Raw genomic sequence first — 27414 nt, 5'->3', positions numbered from 1 at the left:
TTCAAACACTACTAGAATCTTACAGCTAGATTTTTCTGATTATATCTGCACATGGTATTTCCTTGGGACGGAAGAACGGGGATACAGTGTTGCTATTGCTTTGTTACTCTCTGGGTTTTATCCTTATAAACCAGAGGGAAAGATATACTTTAGATAGCTACTAAAACCAGAGAGGGGGGAGGTGTCTTCATGACTCCACTCTTCCTGAAGTGAAATGGTAAGTCCCTGAGTCAATTGGCTAAGCCAGGAAGTATTTCTTAATGTCACATTCCATGGCAGCCATGGCGTTTCTCTCTCTCTCTCTCCCTCTCTCTATCTCTCTCTCTCTGTATTTTTATTAGATATTTTCTTTATTTATATCTCAAATGTTATCCCCTTTCCCAGTTCCCCCCTCCTGGAAAGCCCCTATCCCATCCCCCGTTCCCCTGCATTTGTAAGGCTTTGGCAGGCCTCTCAGGAGACAGCTATATCAGGCTTCTTTCAGCAAACATTTCTTGGCATTCACAACAGTGTCTGGGTTTGGTGACTGTATATGGGATGAATTTCCAGGTGGGACAGACTCTGGATGGCCTTTCCTTCAGTTTCTGCTCTATACTTTGTCTCCATATTTGTTCTTATGAGTATTTTGTTCCCCTTTCTAAGAAGGACCAAAGCACCCACACTTTGATCTTCCTTCTTTAGTTTCATGTGGTCTGTGAATTGTATCTTGGGTATTCGGAGCTTCTGGGCTAATATCCACTTATCAGTGAGTGCAGACCATGTGTGTTCTTTTGTGATTGGGTTACCTCACTCAGGATGATATTTTCTAGTTTGCCTAAGAATTTCATAATTTCATTGTTTTAATAGCTGAGTAGTACTCCATTGTGTAAATGTACCTCTTTTTCTGTATCCATTCCTCTTTTTGATCTTAGCCATTCTGACTGGTGTGAGGTAGAATCTCAGGGCTGTTTTGATTTGCATTTCCCTTATGATTAAGGATGTTGAACATTTTTATAGGTGCTTCTCAGCCATTCTATATTCCTCAGTTGACAATTCTTTGTTTAGCTCTGTACCCTGTTTCTTTGTTTCTATGCTGTGGGCGTGACTCAGTGACTAGAACAGTTGTCTAAGATATGTGAGACCAGTAGCTTGACTTCCAGCAAAAAAACAAATTCCTCTCATTATTATGTTTTTTTCTATAGGAGAGAGATTAAACCAATAAGCAATTTATCAATATACTGTCCAATTTTATTTTACTAAGCAGTTAACTGCTTTTTTTGGTTTTTGTTGATAATTCTACTCTTTTTCTTTTTCTTTTCTTTTCTTTTGTTTTTGTTTGTTTGTTTGTTTGTTGTTTGTTTTACAAGACAGGGTTACTCTGTATAATAGCCCTGGCTATCCTCACTTTGTAGAGTAGGCTGGGGCTCTAACTCACAAGCATCTGTCTACCTCTTCCTGCTGGAATTAAGGGTGTGCACCACCACATCTAGCTGATAATTTTACTTTTTGGTAGGTATAATGTGACATTACTTAATAGGAATGTCATATTACTTTTCAATTAGATCCACCTATGCCTTGTTCTAATATAAACCTCAGCTGGTACTTTACTTCTGATATATATTCCTTTCAATGATGAAAAGACATTTTTGTCTATGATATGCAGATATGTAGATAGTGATATGTAGAAGACAGTTATTCCATCAACAATTTTATAGAAAAATATATACTTGATTTTAAAACGTGTAAGTCATTGTGTTTTAATCAGGCAAACACTTGTGCTTATTTATTTATGTATATATTCTATCATTTATATAAATCTATGTATCATCTATCTATCTATCTATCTATCTATCTATCTATCTATCTATCTATAGTTTCTCTATTATCAATCTATCCAAACATTTTATTTTATGGCTTAAATATATTTTTATATCTAAAATTCTGTCAATATAGTTGTGTATATGTAAACAATTTTCATCTAAATTGAAATAGATTCTGATGAAATGAACATGTTTCTGTAAACATAATCCAGTCTTTAAATAATCCTTAGGTATGGTGCCCACTATTTAGTATTACCAATATCATGTTTCCTGAGTAGCCCAAGAATAGTGAACACACATGAAAAGGGACAGAGAAGAGGTCCCCAAGGACCTACCAAGCTTCCACAAAGAGTTCATCAGAACTCAGAGGATATATAACCACTATAATAGCACTGACATGAACTCTTATGTGCTTCTCATAGTCATGTTTAGTTAAGCAAAGAGGAATACTCACTTTGTTTAAAATGACTAAGCAAAAGGGACCCGTTTTTTGATCTGTTTCATGATAAGCAAACATCGATGAATGATTAGAAATGTGTGTGCACACATAAATGCAAACCCAGAAATGCAGCAGTCATTAACTATCTGGCAGGAAGATAAAAAGGTGTTGTTATTGAAGACTCATTGATAACTAAGGCAATGGGAAACAAAGGCTTAAAGAGTGTGAGATTTTCCCAGTTGCGACTGAAGCACTTTGGGTTAAGGTTCACTCACCAGGGCACCACTACTCAGGAGAATCATGAACACAATGAAGGTCTCAAACCAGTTGTGCTCAACTATTCGGAAGCACGTTCTTCGTAGGTTCCACCACTGTTTCCCTCTTCCTTCTTCCACACTGATTTGACAGCACTTGAATCTCTGGACACAGCCTGCAAGCATAAGGTTCCAATAGGAGTATGGAAGATAGCTCTACCACCTCCATTATACATTGCATCAGCCCAGCTTTATCCCTCCACCACCAGCACTATGCCTAATTTGCTTTAACCTTAAACATGTGTGTAATTTATAAGCAATGGCAAATCAATGAAAACATACAGCATCTTCATATTTTGCCATTTCTCTGACACAATGTTACCTTCAAAGAAAACTCATTGTAAATTACAAATAACGACACATAGTTTGCCTTTTGTGGTTGTTCTTTTCTCATCTCTCTCTTTTTTTATTTTAATTTTTAAAAATTCTTTAATCCATTTTTATAGTCCAGTATTTATCCCACTCCTGGTCTGGCCCCCTACTGCTTCTCATCCCATATCTCCCTACCCTAGTCTCTAAGAGGATGTGCCCACCCACACCCCACCAGACCTCCCCACTCCCTGGGACCTCAAGTCTCTCAAGGGTTAGGTGCATCTTCTCTCCCTGAAGCCAGACCAGGCAGTCCTCTGCTGTCTATGTGTTGGGGGCCTCATCAGCTGGTGTATGCTGCCTGTTGGTGGCTCAGTGTCTGAGACATCTTGGGAGTCCAGGTCAATTGAGAGTGCTGGTCTTCCATGGGGCCAACCTCCTCCTCAGCATCTTCCTGGTTTCCTCTAATTCAACCACGGGAGTCCCTGACTTCTGTGCACGGGTTGGGTGCTAGTATCTGCATCTGACTTTTTATTGTCTGAAATTAATGCATTTGGTTGGACCTACTCTAGAAAAGGATTTCAAAATGAAATTAATGTCTGGCCAGAAACCTTCTCTCCTAAGTGTGTATTCCTGTGGTGCTGCTCCTGAAAGGGTGTTCTCTTCCTCACATTGCTTTTATATACTGAATCAAGCCTGTGGGCCTCACTCTTTACAAGGTCTATTACATTTAAGCCACCCACTTTGGGTGATCAACAGTTGAAAAGGCCGTACTCCATAGGTGAACTGCAAGTGATGTCACCCGCATCTTTACCTTCAGTGAAGCAAGCTTCGGGCTCAAGGGTTTCTTCTGGTTCAATGACAGGCTGTTCCTCTGCAGGCGCCCCGATGTCTACTGTGCTTCCCTCTGAGGAGCTACTGCTTTCGTTGAGTTTCTGGGCATAAAATGGTCATAAAAAGCAAATTCTTTTAATTTAATTCCCCAATGAATGACATACCAAGAAGAGATTACTTTTCTCAAGGTTAAGGTGCTAATGTACATTGAGAGTAAAACGAAGACTCAGAAGAAGAGGGAATGGGAAAACCTAACTGTTGATTCCTACCCCAGGGATTTCTGTGTGCAGATTGCTGCGCTGTGCTGGGATGTCACAAATGGACCATCAGCAACATGGAGTGAGGGAACTCCTATCCCATGGATTGGGGAAGGGGAGAGCGTCGTGACTTGTAGGAATGGGGAGAGAGATAAGGGAAATGAAGCTCGGAGAATCTCTACCTGAGAAGACAATGAAACCATTAAGCTAGTCTGTGTTTAAACATTTACATATGTTTCTTTAATAGTGTCTCAATTCTGGGAAATTATAACATCATGCTTTAACTTACACTTCCTGTTAGAACAGAGGATCAGAATTATTTATTATAAATGTATTCATATTTTCATATTTCATATGCCTTGTGGAGAAAAGATGTTTTATAATAAGTTAAAAATACATCAATAAACAAATAGCCTTAGACTCTTAATTAAAGGGGTTCATTACTGGAAAATATTTTAGAACCTAAAGTGTTGCAGAAACAGACCAATAAATGCATGGAAATGTCAGTTTCTGCTCAGCAAGCAATACACTAATATCCCACATAAAGTTAATTCAATAGAAACAGCGTTTCTCAGACTTTGGCAGTAGTAACCAGACACATGGTGCTCTTTGGATCCTTAGGAGTCAAAGATGGCAAAAACAGCAGAAAATATCAACTTATCCTGCTGACCTTCAAATCTTTGTAAAAGTAAATAGTACACTTGGCAATTTAATCAAGTTAAGAAACATTGAGCGCCAACAATGTGTTAGAAACTTGGTGTTCATTGGCAACTATAAAATCCGTAGCCCCGTTAGATACTTGAAATAAAATATGATGTTTTTCAAACTATGGATTTATGTTTAATCTAAAAGAGATCTCACCAACTACCCAGTCAACACATATTTTTAAATAATAAACTTTAAGCATCATGCTAAAACTATGACTACTAATTTGTATACATGAAACAGAGTTTTCTTTGTTCCATCAAAGGAAGATGGCTTCTACACCTGGGCCTCTATCCAGCTGACTGTCTCTCTTCCTTTTAAATTTCTTGTTAAATAGAAAATTAAAGGTCACAAGGATCTACACTGACATGAAAGACCAGTCATAATTCTGAGTGTCTGTTTTAAAGATTACCTCTGTTATTATACATAGATTCTTCACTGGAAGCTAGTTGTAACTTTTTAAATAATTATGACTATAGCATGTTTACACATTCATCATCTGGAGAATTTACTCCTCTGCACAGGATACAGCAACAGGTAGATTTTAAATCTACACTGCATTTGCTTTGAATGATTCAAACATTTCTTCTGACTTAAAAACATATCCAAGGATAAGTCATGCATTTGGCCATATAATAAGTGAAGAGACTATAATAAATGGCTAGTCTGTGTGTTTGAGTTACAGTGCCCATTCTGAGGATTCCTGTGTCTTTCCTCAAAATAACTGGAATCTATAATTGGCTGTAATGTGATAGTTGTAGGCTGAGATTTTCCATATCAGTAGTCATATTTAATAGCTTTAATTGGCCTTATCATTGCTACAAGAATTATTTCTTATTTCCTACAAAAACCCTGTGAGCAGAATTTTATCATTATCCAGCATTCTTCTTCTTCTTCTTCTTCTTCTTCTTCTTCTTCTTCTTCTTCTTCTTCTTCTTCTTCTTCTTCTTCTTCTTCTTCTTCTTCTTCTTCTTCTTCTTCTCCTTCTCCTTCTCCTCCTTCTCCTTCTCCTTTTCCTCCTTCTCCTCCTCCCCCCTCCTCCTCCTTCTCTCTCTCTCTATATAAATATATGTGTGTGTGTATATATATATATATATATATATTCTCTTTGTATAATAAGTAAATTGATTTGAGAAGTTAAGAGTCTTTACCAAAATTCATTAATTACTAGAAATCCCATCTTCCTCCCTTTGAATAAACTTATGTGTGGGCAGGGATTCAGATAAACTTTATTGTAAATAGAAATTTTAACTTGCTGAGCATGTAACAGTGATCTGTTAGATCTCTACAGATATTTTGCTGTCTGTCAAGAATCACAATATCAGGTACCATTCAGATAAAACCTAATCTTCAGTGGTATCATTTTTCAGTGTCAAGTAGAACAAAAAGCTCTCAAGCAGCCTTTCTACAACAATGGCATTCGCTAGTAAGATACTGCATATAGCTGGTTCTACGTCTTGCCAACCATAACATCTTTTTCACAATTACCACTGTTTTCATTGACGTGTGAAGTACTGACTTCTTATTCTATGTTTAAAAGATTACTTAGTTGATGGAACTAAGTACTGTTTTTCTTGTCCTAAGAAAAAGGCTTATCTGAGAAATGCCTGGATTGAAAATTGCAAGAACCCAAAAGGCACTATGTTATTTTTTGACACATTTTCAAAATATCATTTTATGTAGAAGGCAAGTAGATATGCACTTCAAAAAATTTCATTTACTGTATTTACATTCATATTTCACATGTTGACTTTTTTAGGCTACCTACATAAAAATTTTCACTCTTCCAAAATCTTTTAAAAGAATATATGCAGACTGACAGTTTTTCCTGGCTATTTTTATATTGGCATCCTAATTCATAAAGGTAGTCTGAGGCTTACATTATTTCTATTCATACTTTATTCTTTTTGAGATGTTGAAATATTTCTTTCTAGTGAGGATATAATGGGACAATAAGACAAAAAAATAAAAAGACAACAAACACTGGTGTGTACAAACTCAACCACATTTACTGGAATTTTGGTTACATAAAGGCCTAATTTTCTTATTTTTAGATGGAATTCTGTCTTCTGACTTATATTTTACCTTCAGTTTAACTGACCTGAGGTCAGATAGCCATATACAATATCTGATATCTTGATTTTCTAAGCTTTACTTTGAGTTCGGATATACTGTTCCTTTTTGTAAACATCTATGGATACTTGTGGATAATACTAACAGTAAAAATACTAGTAATGGGCTAGAGATGGTTCAGCGGTTAAGAGCTCTGACTTCTCTTCCAAATGTTCTGAGTTCAATTCCCCGCATCCACATGGCAGCTCTCAACCATCTAAAACTCCAGTTCCAGAGGTTCGGACGCCCTCATCTGATCTTGTGGGAAGAAGATATGTAAGTAGTACACAGACATAAAAGCAAATACTCATGTGTGTGTATGTGTGTGTGCACATGTTTGCATGTGTTTGTGTGTGTTTGCAAGTCTTAATATATGAAATAAAATAAAGGAGTCTCAATGTTGTCATTTAATTTGTTACATTTTAATCATGAGATAAAAACATTGCTTCAGAACTCTAAAAGCAAAGGTATGCTTATTATTATTTTTCTCATTGTTAAAACAAAACAAAAAGTAAGTGCAGTTCTTTGGTTCAGATATCACTGCTACTCAAACAGGGAGGAAGCTCAATAGCTCTGAGAAAGGGGCTCACCTCAACTTTGCACACAGACATGTTTCATACAATGTTCTAAAGATCCTAGGTAACAATGCAATCCAGTGTTGTCAAACAAGTATTTTATTAATTTAAAACTTAATGAAGTAGATTAGTTCTTTTTTATTCTTAAATTGGTAATAATTTTTGCTTTTTAAAGTATGTTTCTCAGTGTTTTGAAATTAATAAAATATGTTAAATCCATTTTAGCATTTAATATGCTATTAATCAATCTTCAATTTATTAATTCCCTAATGGACTAGTTAATTAGAGGCTGGGTATATTTTTCCATATAAACCGTCTGATCTGTGCAATCCATATGTACTTGGCAGGTTATTTACGAGGTGAGATGATCAGTTACTAACTGCGACCCTGATGGTAAGAGCATTTTTCCCTTCACTATGGATTCATGCCTCTTTTTTTTGCTTTTAAAGATGTTCTCTGGTAGAGAAAATGACCTTGAAAATGAAACAAAACAAAACAGCAACAGAACAAGCCACAGCTTGGTGTTTCTTTAGAAGGAACGAGTCAGATGTCTCCTTCTTCTCAGCTTTAACTTTAAATGTGAGATGTCTTTATTTTGTGACCTAGTTTATTACAGGGATATTATTAATGGATATTAATGAAAGTTTACTTTTTAATAAGTGATAAAAATAATTGGGATTTTGTAACTGATGGATTATATAGTGCACTGTCATATACACAGAGAGCGAGATGCAACAAAGACTAGCACGGAAGGAACTTATCTATAAATGAAGCCCATACTCAACTATGAACAAAGCATGACCTGTTTTTAATCTTAGCCTTTTGCTGACTTGATACATTTATACAAAAACATATAAATAAGATCCTTGATGCTCTGTTTATCAGTTAGTATTGTCTCAAAGGGTTAAAATACTTGGTAAAGCAGTTTAAACGGAGGAACGTTTTCTTTTGGCTCATAGTTTCTGAGCAGGCAGTGCATGATGGTGGGGAGGGCATGCTGGTTCAGAGCAGTGCATGTCATGGCGAGCAAGAAAACTGAAAAAGGGAAAGCGGCCTCTGCTGGTAGTCATCATTGTTGTTGTCGTCGTCTTCTTCATCTTCATCGTCAGCGGCGGCGTCGTTGTCTTCTTCTTCTTCTTCTTCTTCTTCTTCTTCTTCTTCTTCTTCTTCTTCTTCTTCTTCTTCTTCTTCTTCTTCTTCTTTCCTTCTTCCTTCCTCCTCCTCCTCCTCCTCCTCCTCCTCCTCCTCCTCCTCCTCCTCCTCCTCCTCCTCCTCCTCCTCCTCCTCCTCCTCCTCCTCCTCCTTCTTCTTCTTCTTCTTCTTCTTCTTCTTCTTCTTCTTCTTCTTCTTCTTCTTCTTCTTCTTCTTCATTTCTTCTTTCCCCTCTCCTTTTATTATTCAGTCTGTGCTCCCAGTCCCTGGGTGGGTGTCACTTCCATTTAAAGATAGTTTTCTTCTTAGTCAACCCTTTATATAAACTTCCTAATAGATGTACTTTGGGGTGCACCTTACAGTTTTCTAGGGGATTCTACATTTAGCCAAGTGGACAATGCAGATTAGCCATCATTCTCCACAGCATTGAACATATAAATGTTAATATGTTGTTGTGTATATTCTGCTTTAGGAGATATTTCTAATGTATGCATTAAAATCAAAATGATCACTATTAATGACTCTCAACAAAGCAACACTGTCATATCAAAGAAAAAGACACTATTGAGACAGTAGTTCTTATAAAGCAGCAGGGAAGCTCAAACACCTGCCCTTAGTGCCCCATATCATCAGTTTCCCTAATGTCGGTCTCTACTACCCTAACTTCTCAATATAAAGACAGGTGGTATTCTCCATACACCCTGTTTCGGTACTACCACAATAGGCAAATTGCATTGACACAATCTATTCTAATATACTAAAATTTTAAAAAATTGGGATAACATATTGGCTCTTAAACTCTAACTGGGCAATGACTTGTAATTTAGAAACATTACATCTCTAATGTTTATACTATTGTAATATCCATGATTTTTAAATCAGCAGATTTCTGAGCTACAAGAGCATGGGAAAAGAATGGCTATGGGCTCTAGGGGTTCTGTGGACAATCAGTGATGAAGATGTCAGTGCTCTTTCTATTCCTGATTAATGCAAACAGAAGCTGTACAAATGTGAATCATGTTAATTTTCAGTGGAAAGATAATTTTATGGATACTTTTTATAATACAATAGCTTATCAGTAATATTCAGTACATAACAAGTAGCTGCTACTATTATTCAGCCAATATTAAATATATGCCTATAGATTCAAGGGCTTAAGATGAGGAGATTCAAACTAGAATGAATTTTGGAAATTTATCTTATCAGAAATTTAGAATGAAGTGTTTAAATAAGATGTTTTGTTGATATTTTTACTTTTAGATGTGAACTTATATGTTCCAGGCTTCCCTGGAGCTCACTATCTAGCTGAGATATTGAGTTCCTGACCTTTCTGACTTTACCTGCCCAATGATGGGCTTTTAGTCATTAGGTACCATGCTCAACAAACATTTATTTCACAGTTGACATCTACCATTTATTTCTTAGAAAACACCAGGTAATAAATAAACATTTTAAATAAGATAATGTTCACATAGTAGTCCTTAAGACATTCAATAAGTTAAAAAAAAAAGTTCATCTTCCTCCCACACTAAATCCATCTCGGTAGACATTGGAGTTAGTATTTTCCCCACTGTCTCACTTCTGTGTTATTTCACTTTCTCTTCTTTCACGAGAAGACCCCAGAATATCTCAATGCAGTCACTGCTAGCTTTAATATCAGTTCCTACATCTAAAAGTGGGAATTCCAATATGACACCAAAGTTTTTATAAAAGCTTGAATCATCATTAAATGGACATATTCAATAATCTAATATCATGTCATATGTCTATGCTTTCTGCTCTAGGAACTACCAACCAAAACACACCATTGTTTCCCTTGATCATGGTCGACATACCAGTCGATTTTTATTAGGAATAGAGTATCCATGACATATTGATGTCTTTAAAGTATTTAGATTATTCAAGCTCTAAATATGCTTTGTTATCTTTGAGACTTCCATGCAATAGCATTATATCACAGAAACCTCACTGTAAAATGAAAATGTAGTTAGAAAAAAAACTATTCAGGACACACAAACCACTGAACACCATGGCTAGCAATATACACAGGAATGTGTTGGTTGTTGAGAAATAGTAACGGCAAGTTAGCCCAAGTTAGAGACAGTCCTAATATCCACGAATGTTTTAGCTTTAATATTTTCAAGTAGAATCTCATGGACTGAATTATATTCTCCTACCCATTCTTCTATCCTAAATTCAATTGCTGAAACTGAGAGTCTCTATATATCTGAAAGTCTGGTTTGATAATGAGCTCTACATATCAAATGACTCCAAGATTCTCATCCAATAGAGTAATTCCCTTACAAGTTGAGGAAGAGACAAGCGATCTATTTCTGTTCAGTGCACCTATCACACTCAGGCCTTGCAAAGACATAGTGAGAAGGTGGACATCTACAACCTTAGCAAATAGTCCTCCCCGGACACTGACCCTGCAGTACCATGGTCTGCTTTCCAGAATTGTGAATAAATTTTTGTGTGTGTGTGTGTGTGTGTGTGTGTGTGTGTGTGTGTAAGCCATCTGTTTCTTAGCACCATGCTATTTTATGACATTACGTAATTTTAATGTGACAATTGGTAGGGAGCACCTTTTTTTCTGAAGTTCATTCAGTTATTTAAACTGAGATGACACACACACAAATATTAAAACTTAAAAACAAAGGCTTCAAGTTCAAGGTGGGGTTCTACCCCTCACAGGTTACATGCTCTTAGCCAGCCAAAGCTGGTTGGTTTTTTCTTTTGTTTTGTTTTTTCACTTGAAACTTTACAGTAATATGTTCCTTCTCTGTTAATTACAAGGATTAAGTAACTAATGATGCTAGTTTTTAATTCATTACTTGTTCCCATTTAACAAATAGAGTTTAAGAAGAATGAGAAAATTCATACAACAGTATATTACATTTTGCTTTGGCATTCATCTCCCTGAGAAAAGATTTTTGGTATCTCAATAAAATAATATTTGATATTATATCAAAAAGGTTTTATACAATCATTAATACAGACAGTACAATCCACACATATATTTATACATATACATCTCCCTAATTTACAGCATCTTACCTCTTTGCTCTCTTCTAGATCTGATTCACTGCTAAAGTCTTCTGTGTTTAAGTTCTCAAAGTCAGACTCTCCCACAGCAATGGGCACAGTCACAGTGAGGCTGGGGTTGTTTATGAATGACATGTAATCACTCTCATCAATGATGTACTTCTCCACACTGCTGCCCGTCCCTATGCCACTTGTGGTTCCATTCACATCTTTCAGACAGTCCAGATCTTTCCCAATTTCTGTTGTGTGGTTAGAGATACAATTGTCTTTTCTGTTGTTTAGATCATCAAGTGGCTTAATTTCATCTAGTATCTTCTGTTTCCTAACAAAGGATTGTTGAATGAATTCATATATTTTTCTTTTTACATAAGCTATTCCTTTGTGCATCCTGTCCACAGCAATCTGCAGGTTGTTCATCTCATTGTCATCATCAGTGGCTGCAAGGTTGTCTGCACTAAATGAGCTCAGCAGCAAGGCCAGAAAGAGGTTCAGGACCTTGAAAACAGACATACGTATGTGTTCACCACAACACAGAGGACATAGGATGGCTTATTCCTTTAGCTATAGAATAAATAACCTAATGCTATATGAGCAAGATACAGCACAGGCATTGCTAGAAGTTAGGTGGGCCAAGGCCAGAACACATGAGGCCCTGGGTTCAACAACCCGCCCTAGAAAAGTTTTGAGCACTCTGAATTTGTGATATTACTCCATCTCTATGTACATGAGGCATTCTTTCTACTGCTCTCAAGATCTCCCATACATGAAATGAAGAACTTGAATGAATTAGTTTATCATTATATTTAAAATGATATGAGTAAAAGAATATATATTTACTGAGATACTTTAACAATTCCAGATTTAAAAGTGATTAATATTTGCAATTATTCATTTAAATGTATTTTGGGTTTTCTCTCTTGATGATTTTGTGTTCTTGGTTGATAACTGAAAAAAAAAATCATGGTCATGACCAAATTTAGAATGAAAGTCTTCAACATATGTATGGACCATTCTTGTTAGCACTATTCTATAGCAAAAATTGCTCCCCTTTCTCCCTCACACGCACATGCACACATAGCCATCACATACACACACACACACACACACACACACACACACACCCGATTTGTGTAAACTTTTAACAGTCCTATGCAATTTAATAACTAAATGCAATGAAGTGACTGCATAAAATGGAGCTGAGAAGCCAGTTGGCACAATCACTTTAATCCTAGTACTTGGGATGGAGAGGCAGGTGGGTCTCTGAGTTCAAGCCCAGCCATATCTATAGAGCAAGTTCCAGGACAGCCAGGGATACACAAAGAAACCTTGTCTTAAAAAAATAGAGCTGTAAAATATGGAGTTGAGAGTAAAATATTACAGATAATATTAATGTGCATACATTTGTTTTAAGATGTATTTCTATATTACCATAGAAGATTGTGATACTACACTTTACCATATTGCAGTATATTTTTAGAATAAGAAGATAAACATATCTTAAGATCAGAGGCATTTAAAATTATTTATCATAAAAGTTATTTTTTAATAAATTGGGCACAAATTTTTTATGTTACTTCTGAAATGTATATCTAACTTGGGTACATACCACAAGGTTCCCAATCACCATGACCATCATGAAGACAGTAAGGCACATGGCTTGTCCTGCCACCTCCATGCAGTCCCACATGGTCTCTATCCACTCCCCACACAGCACGCGGAACACGATCAGGAACGAGTGGAAGAAGTCATTCATGTGCCAACGTGGGAGTTTGCAGTCAGTGGCAATTTTGCAGACACAATCTTTGTAACTTTTGCCAAACAGCTGCATGCCGACCACGGCAAAAATGAAGACGATGATGGCTAGCACCAGGGTCAGGTTGCCCAGGGCGCCCACCGAGTTGCCGATGATCTTAATGAGCATATTCAGTGTGGGCCAAGACTTTGCCAACTTGAACACTCGGAGCTAGAAAATGAGAACAAATTAATATACATTATTATGATCTTCACAAGCATTAATTATCTTGAGGCTTACTAAAGAAAAAGGGGCTGCAGCTCAGAGACAGAACACCTCCTTAGTGGGCACGCAGCCATGAGATCTGTTGCTAGCACTACACACCCCTAAAAAATTCTGCTTACATTATCTTGCTCTAACTTTCTCAGATTCATAGTTAATATTTAGACCCTCATAGGAAGAATCTAGGTTTTCCAGATTTTAATAATGTGGTTCATCTTCTCTGAAAGTGATCTCCTAGTTGCATATTAGAAACTATATTCTTTAATTTGTTTCTCTGAGACCATCTTCCAAGTTTTATAGTGTCATATTGACATCTGAATATGAATAATTTCTGCTAAAGGATTCATTTGTCAAAAAGGTTCTAAGTAACATTGCATTGAGAGCATTGATGAAAATAAAATGAAAAATATTTATTATCTATTAATATTATAACAGAGTAAAATTATAAATAAATGCAATGTATTGTTAAACCTGGAATATTTACTATGACTCTTCCTCAGTCTTCAGGGCATTTATATGAATCTATCTATCTATCTATCTATCTATCTATCTATCTATCTATCTATCTTTAATAGTCCTGCAAACTTTTGTTTTTATGGAATGTATTTTTTAGAAGTAGAATTACATGCATACCTTTTATGTGAATATCAAAGAGCTATTTACATTTTCAACTTTTATTAAGCTATTAACCATTTCTATTAAAGACACTTCTACAGGTTGAAAGTATTAATTGTCTAAGTCATTAGAAAGAACACATTGTCAACAGAGCAACAGAAAAAGATATCAGTGTTCACATGACAGGGCTAGTGACAGCTCAAGGCTCTGGGTTATGTAACCCAGCACTGCAAACTTATAAATGATAATATTAGAAAGTTTACATAAATAGGCTTTTCAGAAGAAAGTTGCCTTTGAAAAAATATATACAAATATTACCTGAGAGATATTATTCCCCATTTAGGGGTATCAGCCTACATAAAAACTTAAAATGATAATAGTTTTGTGGAAAACTATAGGGAAGCACTATGAGAGAACACCACTGGAGAAAACAGTTATTATTGCAGTTGTCTTGTTTACCAGTCGAAATGAACGGAGAACTGACAATCCTTCCACATTGGCAAGGCCAAGTTCTACCAGGCTGAGTGTCACAATGAAACCATCAAAGATATTCCAGCCTTCTTGGAAGTAATAGTAAGGATCCATTGCGATGATTTTCAGGAACATTTCTGCTGTGAAAATCCCAGTGAAGACCTAAAAGCAAAATCATATTATTCGAATTATCTTAGATAGTGATAACATCAAAGATTATATATATATATATATATATATATATATATATTAAGATAAACGACTAATGCTACTTCTACTTTTCGATTATTGATCCTAAGATTATCCTACAAGTTCATTTGACAATGCTGGTTTATATTAGTTTACTGTTTTATGCTCATAGAAGCTCCAATAACCAGGTAGTATAATTACTGTAATTATTCTATTACAGATGAGGAGAACAATATTTCAAGGTATATAAAATGCCCATCTACAAGCCTCTTCCAGTCAGACCAGCTACAAGCCTCTTCCGGTCAGACCAGCACCAGGGTAGCTAAGGCGCAGGGTCGGCTGACACTCGCCAGCTACCCACAACACCCGCCACAGGATCTTAAGACTTCTGGTGAGTGGAAAACAGCTTCTGCTCCAATCCAATTGCTCTCGGGACCCGAGACTGCATTAGTTAGGGAAGCAGAAAACCTGCCTGAGTAGGGCCACAAGCCTCTTCCGGTCTGAACAGCACCTGAGTAGCTAGGGCGCAGGGTCTGTTGACACTCGCCAGCTACCCACAACACCCGCCACAGGATTTTGAGACTTCTGGTGAGTGGAACACCGAGTCTGCTCCAATCTTTAAACAGTGACAACAATAACAACTAATCCCAGAGATTACCAGAGGGCAAAAGGTAAACATAAGAATCTTACTAACAGAAACCAAGACCACTCACCATCATCAGAACCCAGCCCTCCAACTTCACCCAGTCCAGGGCACCCCAACACACCGGAAAAGCTAGACCCGGTTCTAAAAGCATATCTCACGATGATGGTAGAGGACATCAAGAAGGACTTTAATAACACACTTAAAGAAATACAAAAGAACACTGGTAAACAGGTAGAAGACATTAAAGAGGAAGCACAAAAATCCCTTAAAGAATTGCAGGAGAACACTGCTAAACAGGTAGGAGACATTAAAGAGGAAGCACAAAAATCCCTTAAATAATTGCAGGAGAACACTGCTAAACAGGTAGAAGACATTAAAGAGGAAGCACAAAAATCCATTAAAGAATTGCAGGAAAACCAGACCAAACAGGTGATGGAATTGAATAAAACCATCCAAGACCTAAAAAGGGAAGTAGAAACAATGAAGAAAACCCAAATTGAGGCAACACTGGAGATAGAAACACTAGGAAAGAAATCTGGAACCATAGATACGAGCATCAGCAACAGAATACAAGAGATGGAAGAGAGAATCTCAGGTGCAGAAGACTCCATAGAGAACATCGGCACGACAATCAAAGGAAATAGAAAATCCAAAAAGATCCTAACTCAAAATATCCAGGAAATCCAGGACAAAATGAGAAGACCAAACCTACGGATAATAGGAGTAGATGAGAATGAAGATTTTCAACTCAAAGGTCCAGCAAATATATTCAACAAAATTATAGAAGAAAACTTCCCAAACCTAAAGAAAGAGATGCCCATGAACATACAAAAAGCTTACAGAACTCCAAATAGACTGGACCAGAAAAGAAATTCCTTCCGACACATAATAATCAGAACAACAAATGCACTAAATAAAGATAGAATACTAAAAGCAGTAAGGGAAAAAGGTCAAGTAACATATAAAGGCAAGCCTATCAGAATTACACCGGATTATTCACCCGAGACTATGAAAGCCAGAAGGGCCTGGACAGATGTTATACAGAAACTAAGAGAACACAATTTCCAGCCCAGGCTACTATACCCAACCAAACTCTCAATTACCATAGATGGAGAAACCAAAGTATTCCACGATAAAACCAAATTCACACATTATCTTTCCACGAATCCAGCACTTCAAAGGATAATAACAGAAAAAAACCAATACAAGGACGGAAACCACGTCATAGAAAAAGCAAGAAGGTAATACCTCAACAAACCTAAAAGAAGACAGCCACAAAAACAGAACACCAACTCTAAAAACAAAAATAAAAGGAAGCAACAATTACTTCTCCCTAATATCTCTTAATATCAATGGACTCAACTCCCCAATAAAAAGACATAGACTAACAGGCTGGCTACAGAAACAGGACCCAACATTTTGCTGCTTACAGGAAACTCATCTCAGAGAAAAAGATAGACACTACCTCAGAATGAAAGGCTGGAAAACAATTTTCCAAGCAAATGGTAGGAAGAAACAAGCTGGAGTAGCCATTATAATATCTGATAAGATTGACTTCCAACCCAAAGTCATCAAAAAAAAGACAAGGAAGGGCACTTCATTCTCATCAAAGGTAAAATCCTCCAAGAGGAACTATCAAGTCTGAATATCTATGCGCCAAATACAAGGGCAGCCTCATTCATTAAAGATACTTTAGTAAAGCTCAAAGCACACATTGCACCTCACACAATAATAGTGGGAGACTTCAACACACCTCTTTCACCAATGGACAGATCATGGAAACAGAAACTAAACAGGGACACAGTGAAACTAACAGAGGTTATGAAACAAATGGATCTGACAGATATCTACAGAACATTTTATCCTAAAACGAAAGGATATACCTTCTTCTTAGCACCTCACGGTACCTTCTCCAAAATTGACCACATAATTGGTCACAAAACAAGCCTCATTATATACAAAAATATTGAAATTGTCCCATGCACCCTATCAGATCACCATGGACTAAGACTGATCTTCAATAACAAAATAAATAATTGAAAGCCAACACACACATGGAAACTAAACAACACTTTTCTCAATGATACCTTGGTCAAGGAAGGAATAACGAAAGAAATTAAGGACTTTCTGGAGTTTAATGAAAATGAAGCCACAACATACCCAAACTTATGGGACACACTGAAAGCATTTCTAAGAGGAAAACTCATAGCTCTGAATGCCTCCAAAAAGAAACTAGAGAGAGCACACATTAGCAGCTTGACAACACACCTAAAAGCTCTAGAACGAAAGGAAGCAAATTCACCCAAGAGGAGTAGACTGCAAGAAATAATCAAACTCAGGGGTGAAATCAACCAAGTGGAAACAACAAGAACAATTCAAAGAATCAACCAATCGAGGAGCTGGTTCTTTGAGAAAATCAACAAGATAGATAAACCCTTAGCAAGACTCACTAGAGGGCATAGGGAAAGTACTCTAATTAACAAAATCAGAAATGAAAAGGGAGACATAACAACAGACCCTGAAGAAATCCAAAACACCATCAGATCCTTCTACAAAAGGCTATACTCAACAAAACTGGAGATCCTGGATGAAATGGACAAGTTTCTAGACAGATACCAGGTACCAAAGTTAAATCAAGATCAGGTTAATGATCTAAACAGTCCCATATCCCCTAAAGAAATAGAAGCAGTCATTAATAGTCTCCCAACCAAGAAAAGCCCAGGACCAGATGGGTTTAGTGCAGAGTTCTATCAAACCTTCAAAGAAGAACTAATCCCAGTTCTTCACAAACTATTCCACAAAATAGAATCAGAAGGTACTCTACCCAACTCATTCTATGAAGCCACAATTATTCTGATACCTAAACCACATAAAGACCCAACAAAAATAGAGAACTTCAGACCAATTTCCCTTATGAATATTGATGCAAAAATCCTCAATAAAGTTCTCGCTAACCGAATTCAAGAACACATCAAAACAATCATCCATCCTGACCAAGTAGGATTCATCCCAGGGATGCAAGGATGGTTCAATATACGAAAATCCATCAATGTAATGCATTATATAAACAAACTCAAAGACAAAAACCACATGATCATCTTGTTAGATGCTGAAAAAGCATTTGACAAAATCCAACACCCATTCATGATAAAAGTCTTGGAAAGATCAGGAATTCAAGGCCCATACCTAACCATGATAAAAGCAATATACAGCAAACCAGTAGCCAACATCAAAGTAAATGGTGAGAAGCTGGAAGTAATCCCACTAAAATCAGGGACTAGACAAGGCTGCCCACTCTCTCCCTACCTATTCAACATTGTACTTGAAGTCCTAGCCAGAGCAATTAGACAACAAAAGGAGATCAAGGGGATACAAACCAGAAAAGAAGAAGTCAAAATATCGCTTTTTGCAGATGATATGATAGTATGCATAAGTGACCCTAAAAATTCCACCAGAGAACTCCTTAGCCTGATAAATAGCTTCGGTGAAGTAGCTGGATATAAAATTAACTCAAGCAAGTCAATGGCCTTTCTGTACACAAAGGATAAACAAGTAGAGAAGGAAATTAGGGAATCAACACCCTTCTCAATAGTCACAAACAATATAAAATACCTTGGCGTGACTCTAACTAAAGAAGTGAAAGATCTGTATGACAAGAACTTCAAGTCCCTGAAGAAAGAAATTAAAGAAGATCTCAGAAGATGGAAAAACCTCCCATGCTCATGGATTGGCAGGATCAACATTGTAAAAATGGCTATCTTGCCAAAAGCAATCTACAGATTCAATGCAATCCCCATCAAAATTCGAACTCAATTCTTCAACGAATTGGAAAGGGCAATCTGCAAATTCATCTGGAACAACAAAAAACCTAGGATAGCAAAAACTCTTCTCAAGGATAAAAGAACCTCTGGAGGAATCACCATGCCTGACCTAAAGCTGTACTACAGAGCAATTGTGATAAAAACTGCATGGTACTGGTATCACGACAGACAAGTAGACCAATGGAAAAGAATTGAAGACCCTGAGATCAAACCAAATACCTATGGTCACTTGATCTTTGACAAGGGAGCAAAAACCATCCAGTGGAAAAAAGACAGCATTTTCAACAAATGGTGCTGGCACAACTGGCAGTTATCATGTCGAAGAAGGCGAATTGATCCATTCCTATCTCCTTGTACCAAGGTCAAATCTAAGTGGATTAAGGAACTCCACATAAAACCAGAGACACTGAAACTTATAGAGGAGAAAGTAGGGAAAAGCCTCAAAGATATGGGTACAGGGGAAAAATGCCTGAATAGAACAGCAAAGGCTTGCGCTGTAAGATCGAGAATCGATAAATGGGACCTCATAAAGTTGCAAAGCTTCTGCAAGGCAAAAGACACTGTCAATAAGACAAAAAGACCACCAACAGATTGGGAAAGGATCTTTACCTATCCTAAATCAGATAGGGGACTAATATCCAATATATATAAGGAACTCAAGAAGGTGGACTCCAGAAAATCAAATAACCCCGTTAAAAAATGGTGCTCAGAACTGAACAAAGAATTCTCACCTGAGGAATACCGAATGGCAGAGAAGCACCTGAAAAAATGTTCAACATCCTTAATCATCAGGGAAATGCAAATGAAAACAACCCTGAGATTCCACCTCACACCAGTCAGAATGGCTAAGATCAAAAATTCAGGTGACAGCAGATGCTGGCGAGGATGTGGAGAAAGAGGAACACTCCTTCATTGTTGGTGGGATTGCAAGCTGGTACAACCACTCTGGAAATCAGTTTGGCGGTTTCTCAGAAAATTGGACATAATACTACCAGAGGATCCAGCAATACCTCTCCTGGGCATATATCCAGAAGATGTTCCAACCGGTAAGAAGGACACATGCTCCACTATGTTCATAGCAGCCTTATTTATAATAGCCAGAAGCTGGAAAGAACCCAGATGCCCCTCAACAGAGGAATGGATACAGAAAATGTGGTGCATTTACACAATGGAGTACTACTCAGCTATTAAAAGGAATGAATTTATGAAATTCCTAGGCAAATGGATGGATCTGGAGGGCATCATTCTGAGTGAGGTAACATATTCACAAAGGAACTCACACAATATGTATTCACTGATAAGTGGATATTAGCCCAAAACCTTAGGATATCCAAGATATAAGATACAATTTGTTAAACGCATGAAACTCAAGAAGAATGAAGACCAAAGTGTGGACACTGTGCCCCTTCTTGGAATTGGGAACAAAACACCCATGGAAAGAGTTACAGAGATAAAGTTTGGAGCTGTGAAGAAAGGATGGACCATGTAAAGACTGCCATATCCAGGGATCCCTCCCAAAATCAGCTTCCAAACGCTGACACCATTGCATACACTAGCAAGATTTTGCTGAAAGGACCCAGATATAGCTGTCTCTTGTGAGACAATGCCGGGGCCTAGCAAACACAGAAGTGGATGCTCACAGTCAGCTATTGGATGGATCACAGTGCCCCCAATGGAGGAGCTAGAGAAAGTACCCAAGGAGCTAAAGGGAACTGCAACCCCTTAGGTGGATCATTATTATGAACTAACCAGTACCCCAGAGTTCTTGTCTCTAGCTGCATTTGTATCAAAAGATGGCCTAGTAGGCCATCACTGGAAAGAGAGGCCCATTGGACTTGCCAACTTTATATGCCCCAGTACAGGGGAATGCCAGGGCCAAGGGGTGGGGGTGGATGGGTGGGGGACTGGGGGGGAGTGTACTGGGGACTTTTTGGATAGCATTGCAAATGTAATTGAGGAAATTACCTAATTAAAAATAAAGTTAAAAAAAATGCCCATCTATTATTAACCAACTTCCAGACCTCATGTCACCTAGACAAGATTTTACCCAAAAACATTTTATTTGTAAGTTTATCATTATTCCCTTCAAATCATGTGTCTCTTACATTATTCTCATCACTATCATTAATATTAGTCACATGCACTAAAAGTATGTTTCCAGAATCTAAATAGTAAAGATTTAAAAATATAAATCCACTATAGCATATGCATATTTACATTGTCTATACCAGCAAAATCCTAAACATTCTCCTAGATATTAGATAGAATGCATGTTATACTTTAGATAGTTCTTTCTTCAAATAAAAACCTGAGACTTCTAAGTTGAGTCTGCTGGACAACATTTTAATAATTTATGCTTCAAAGTAAAAAATGGAGAGTATTGTCAAAACTTTCACTAAAAATGGGCTTACTAATCATATGATGTACAAAATGCACTAGGTACTGTCAATATTTCATGATCTGTATCTAGAACAGAACTTAGACTCCCTCGACCCTGGAAAGAAAAAAAGATGGCGACACTTTTGTGTTATCATTCTTTGAAAGAGCATATAAGGAAGAGAATTCATGACCTTATTTGAACCATCTGGAGCTAAGACACAGTGATCTTATCATTTAAATAAGAACATGGCCTTAGATTCTGAAAGAAGACCATTAGTGACTTTTTAATTATTATTACAGCTCTATGTTCTATTTCTCAGTTTTTGCACAGACATTAAAGGCCATTATTTTGCAAAAGGCAGTGTGTACCCATCTGGATATTATTGCCTTAGGGATGCAGGAATTGTGGTTGAAAGAGTGCTAATAAATTATTGAACATAATAAACAGTTTCTTAAGCAGAAAAATTGAAGACCAAGCTCATTTATTTACCTTCTTGCACACTTACCAAGTTTCCCACTGTAAGAACATGGTTGAAATGTTCAGTCATGGGGTAGTGCTCCATAGCCATGAAGAGCGTATTTAACACAATGCAGATAGTAATGGCCAGATCAACAAATGGGTCCATCACCACCAGGTTGACAATATGTTTAACTTTCAGCCAATATGGAGAACAGTCCCAAATTAAGAATATGTTGGAAAATTTATACCAACAGGGTGGACATTTCTGCCTGGATTCTTCTAGTTCTAGATTTAGAAAAAATAGAAGAAACAATAACCAATTATTTGAACCATCTAGAGCTAGGACACAGTGATTCTATCATTTAAAGAAGATCATGGCCTTAGATTCTGAAAGAACATCATTACTGACTGATTACTGATTTACAAATTTATTTTAGATCCAATAAACATGCTCTCAGTAGCAAACATATTTCTCTTTGCTGCAAAGATAATTACTTGATAAAATGGTACAGTATCATCAGTCATGTACATAGGAAAGAAATCTTTTTGTTTTGTTTTTGCATAGACAGTGTTGCTTAACACTTGGCCTCTAGTACAGTGATTGGGCATATAGACAAAGGTTCCATGGGAACATAGCCTTGAACTATTCACTCTGTAAAATTTCATGTTACTGATAGGCTACACAATTTTAAGATTTAGGACAAGGATTAGTGTAATATATAAAGAAATCATTCTTTATGCTTTGATTTTGTGAAAGTGACTTATTCTTTTCTCCAGTCTTAAAATTATTTCAGATCATAATGTAAGGGGTCATGCTGCTGAAGTTTGAAGCACATTACAACAACGGATTTGTGACTAATGGATTAGAAACCTCTAGCTGTTCCCACATACTTATTAAGACATTAAAAGTTTAGAAATTTAGAACATTGAATTTAGTATGCAATACTTTCAGAATACATCACCAGCCATTTAGTAGTAGGACTGTTCCTTTTACTTTTGCTCATAGAGTGTACTTGCCAACACATAAGTAGAGATAGTTGACTCCAACAAGATATTGCAAGATGGCTGAACTGAGGGAGGTAGGGTTTGTTACCAACCTTCTACTGTATTTGTTAAGATGCTGGCTATGCTCATTGCCCTTTGCCTCTGGGAAGGATCTTCTAGAAAGTCCATGGAAACATGGAAAGAGCTCGACCTCCTCTTTCTCATCTCAGTTTCAGTGGTTGTTCCCTGCAAAGCAAATGCTAAGGCATTACATGACTAGCTTGAGCAATACAGCGCAGAAACAAATGGAGACAGTGATTTCCATGAAACACATGCATCATGCGTCTTTATCTTTGATGGCCAATGGCAGATACTGGTGACTTATTGGATCATTAACCTGGAATATTCAAACTGTTGGTTCCATGTAGTCATAAAGGAAAATATAAAATTTTGACTCCTCCTTGATTTTATACTCTTATGAAATAGGATGTGATCAAAATATAGTTAGTAAAGCTTTGCATAGGCATGTATAGCTTGTTTTCAATTAATGAACACACTGTTAAATCTTAATGCCTTAAAATCTTATATATGGTCAGGTCATTTTTCACTTTCGAGAAAGTAGCTGTTTAATTTTAAGAAAATACAGAAGACCATAACATACTTAGCTGTCATCTCATTTTCTAAGCATAAGACATAAGCCCATTTATTATAAAGTATATGCTGATCCATACATGTGATGCAGGGGCAGCAGTTTCATCCAGGGTACCAAAGCAATAAGTCATCTGATTTACACCGAGTCATGCCTCGTCATGCTGATATATTTCCAATTATTTTATCTGGATTAATAATTTATTGGTGTCTCTGTGTAGATTGGTTTTGTGAATACCTATATCAGCATTTTTTTCTTAGTGAGATAAATATGAACCTTAGAAAATGTAGGTAATGATGAAGCTATCTAAGCACAGTGTTTTTGAAAATCTGAACTAAAGCCCAGATAAACTGTGAGAGTTTAGTGGGAAGATTTACTATACACCCTTTACACTAAAAAGTCATTCATTTAATCTTATAATAATAGGGCACTAGGGGTGATGTCTTCGTATGTAAATTCGGTATGGGTACATAGCAAATCATCCAAGGAAGTAATTATTGTTCAATTAATCCTTAGCATATACAGTAGGTAATGCATTCAGGTTTGTGCAAGGAGTGCCGAGGCGCTAACATTTAGCTGGTTAGTCTATTAAAGGTGCTACAAGATGCAGGTGCATTCTCAGCTCGACCAACCAGGAATCATTCTCAAGAGTTCCATTGTGTAGAAACACTGGCTGGTGCAGCAATCATAGGCCAGCCATGCCTGAACTATGTAAAACTTTCTTACATTGTCATCAGTAGCTGGCTTATCTATTATCACCTCTGGCAGAAGCTGTCCAACTGGCGATGTGGGAACTGAGGGTCCACCAACCAAGGAAACCACACCATTGCAATCCACTGTGCTGTGCATCTTCCCATTGGCTGGAAACACCGCCAGCATTCGGGAGGACCTGCTGGTCTGGCTCAGGTTACTGTTGCGCCTCTCTCCGTGTCTTCGGGGAACGAACAATGAGTCTCTACGGCTCTCATTATCCTCAAAGGTGCTGTGTTCATCATCAGCAAAGTCATTCTCAGACCCCACATCCTTGGCTCGCCCTCTAAAGCTGAAAAGGCTTGTTCTGCTATTGCGTCTTGGGGAGAACAGGGAACCACGAATGCTTAACAGAGACTGAAAATTTGAAACACATGACAAAAAGTAAAATTACATTAGAACAGCCTGTTGAAATAGTTTTGCAAGTTTAAGTTGAAGAATATTTCATTGTTATTTTAGAGAGGGTAGCACATCCCTTCTGATTAATATAATTTATTGGCATTCAGATGAGATTAAATTAGTTCTGTACAGTATGGCTTCCAGCCATTGATATTAAATAACAGATAGCTGGAATGCAGCCTAAAAGTAATGGGAGAAAAAAATACCCAGCCACTATGTCTCAAATTTAAACAGAGACATCCTTAACAATCTCTCTATGTATGTATCCACCTACAATGAACATGGGCAGCAAGACAGCAACGGTTTTTAATTTCTCTCTCCTTTTGGATAATTCCAACAATAGTTTTCACAGACTATTTTAGTTCAGTTTCCTAAAACCATGTTACTTTTTTTTTGACACATCTGTAAAACAGATTACTTGTAGAACCATAAAGTAAAAATTCCGAAATTCTGAATGATGCACTTTCCTATAAAGTTTATCATGGCTAATATTTTCAAAGTTCATCGCATAATTGATAAAGAAGTTATGGGATAACAACCAACATGGTGCCTTAAATTAACCAAAGGTACATTTCTGAGTAGCTAACCCCTAGTCTACATTTTGTTGATGTGGTTAGAATAGCCACAAGATTAAATGTCATTACAATTACCAGAAGGCACATTTAACATGAAAAGCCAGTTCTCCTGTCTTCCAACCCTGTGTTATTTCAAAAGCACCTAAGAGTAGATTTGCATATATGTGGATGGGAAGTAAAACTTTCCCATAACTACATGGAGGGAAAAAAAACAGTTTTAAGTGTAATGCAACAGTAGTCAATTTGGTTGATGAAAACCCGTCCATCTATTTAAATTCGCTCTCAGATGGCTCCCTCTCATCGGTGCATCCAAGAACTCTGCAGTGCGTACCTGATGCGGGGAAGAGTACCTCTTTTCATATGTCAGTCTATTCCCTTCTATGGAGAAGCGAAATCCCTTCCTCCTGATGCTGTCTTCAGACTCAGACTTGTGGAATTCATCATCATCTTTCTCTTCTCCTCCAGACTGCTCTTTCTGTTTCCTTTTTTTCCTCCGATTTCGTCTTTCTTTAGCACTCTTCGAACTCAACTTAGAGGCTTCTGAAGAGCTATCTGAGAGCCTGCCTGCTGCACTGGGCTCCCTGGAATGTTCTGAGGCTGTTGCAGCCGCTGCCTGCTAAATAGAGGAGAAATCAATTCAGTGTGTTGCAAGAGACGACTGCATTAAATCTTTAAGATGCTCAAGTTTGGTGTATCATGTCCAAAATGCAAGCTAACTGAAACAAACATCTAGAAGATGTTTTCCAGGTATGAAGGGAAGTTTTTTTTTTCTTTTTAACTAGTAATGAATTTTAGAAATAATCTACTTTTCTTGTGGTAACATTTATTAACTTTGTCTGATGCCACAGAGATTTGTAAGATTCATTGGCAGTCAAGAATTACTCAAGATTCTACTCAAAGCTGGTAATGAGGTAGTAAGCAGGGGTCCTCTCAGGTTTCCATGCTTATCAAAGTGTTCAATACCTTCCACATAGTATCAACATATGTGGAGATGTTCCACATAATCAGCGTTATGAAACATATCACAGTTTCTTCCTCACTCTCACCTGATACTGTCATCTATAGAAAGGAGAGAGAGTCGAGAGCTTTCTGCTAAGCAAGTTAAAAGTTGTTCAGTTCTCTAAAAGCCATCCCAACTATCTTCATATCAAAGTTGGCTCTTACTAGTTATGGGGTAAGATGCTGCATGGTCACAGCTTGTTCTGTTATGAAGAAGTTAGAACTTCTTAGTCAACATTCTTCCCACAATTCCCTTAATCTAGAACTGTAGCAGATAAATTAGCATGCTTGAAGTAACTCTTTTTTTTTTGGTCAAGATGGTTACAAATAAAATTTGATTTAAATAGAGTTTAATTAGTCTTTTTGAAAATACACATAATGAATTCGTATGTCCCATTTAGAAACCACAAGGAATCGTGGGCAATTGGATTCATTTTTTTTCATTCAGTGAGTCAGGTACACTGACAAGCCATGGGAAGGTCCAGTAAGCCTCTTTTAGTACTCCATATTGCTAATGATGCTTCTTTGCCTAGTGGATGGTTTTGCACAAGAGAACATTTTATTAAAAGGAAATTTAACAACCCCACCTAAAGACATTGTATTTCTGAATAAAGAAAATAAGAAATTACTTTAATGAAATGGCCAAATGGGCTTTATATGACAACTAATGAATTTGCTTGTCAGAAAAGATTGTTGTCTTATGATACTTTTTCTAATGCCAGTATATTTGAGTAAAAGATTTTTAACTTGGGGGAAGGGACCCAAAAAACCCTAAAGTTACTATTTCCCCTTTTCTTCTTGATTCTATTTAAAGTGATAAAAATAACATAAGAAGCGTCTTCTGTAGCTAGTGCAAAACAGCTCTGTACAACTTAGTGATGTGACTAGGCCAATTCAATCTAAAGAGATGACCCATACACAG

At 37.1% G+C, this 27414-nt stretch overlaps 1 protein-coding gene across 2 annotated transcripts in view; it reads right to left on the bottom strand.

Moving 5' to 3' along the window:
- The window catches only part of Scn1a (sodium voltage-gated channel alpha subunit 1), a 141775-nt gene that overhangs the window by 28009 nt on the left and 86352 nt on the right, over positions 1 to 27414 (bottom strand). Inside the window, exons 11-19 of one of the 2 annotated variants that reach the window (XM_085834813.1) lie at positions 25825 to 26109; positions 24496 to 24876; positions 23234 to 23366; positions 22183 to 22421; positions 14630 to 14803; positions 13148 to 13504; positions 11554 to 12036; positions 3676 to 3796; positions 2514 to 2668 (exon numbers count right to left, since the gene is read on the bottom strand). In XM_085834813.1, coding sequence (XP_085690939.1) covers positions 2514 to 2668; positions 3676 to 3796; positions 11554 to 12036; positions 13148 to 13504; positions 14630 to 14803; positions 22183 to 22421; positions 23234 to 23366; positions 24496 to 24876; positions 25825 to 26109 — 2328 coding nt within the window. The remainder of the gene's footprint in view (positions 1 to 2513; positions 2669 to 3675; positions 3797 to 11553; positions 12037 to 13147; positions 13505 to 14629; positions 14804 to 22182; positions 22422 to 23233; positions 23367 to 24495; positions 24877 to 25824; positions 26110 to 27414) is intronic. The other variant, XM_085834814.1, reaches the window with a different exon arrangement.

Source organism: Mus caroli, unplaced genomic scaffold (assembly GCF_978045245.1).
Source record: "Mus caroli unplaced genomic scaffold, Mus_caroli_1 scaffold_2, whole genome shotgun sequence".
NCBI classification, from domain to species: Eukaryota; Metazoa; Chordata; class Mammalia; order Rodentia; family Muridae; genus Mus; species Mus caroli.
This window is presented reverse-complemented; position numbering and strand designations above follow the sequence as displayed.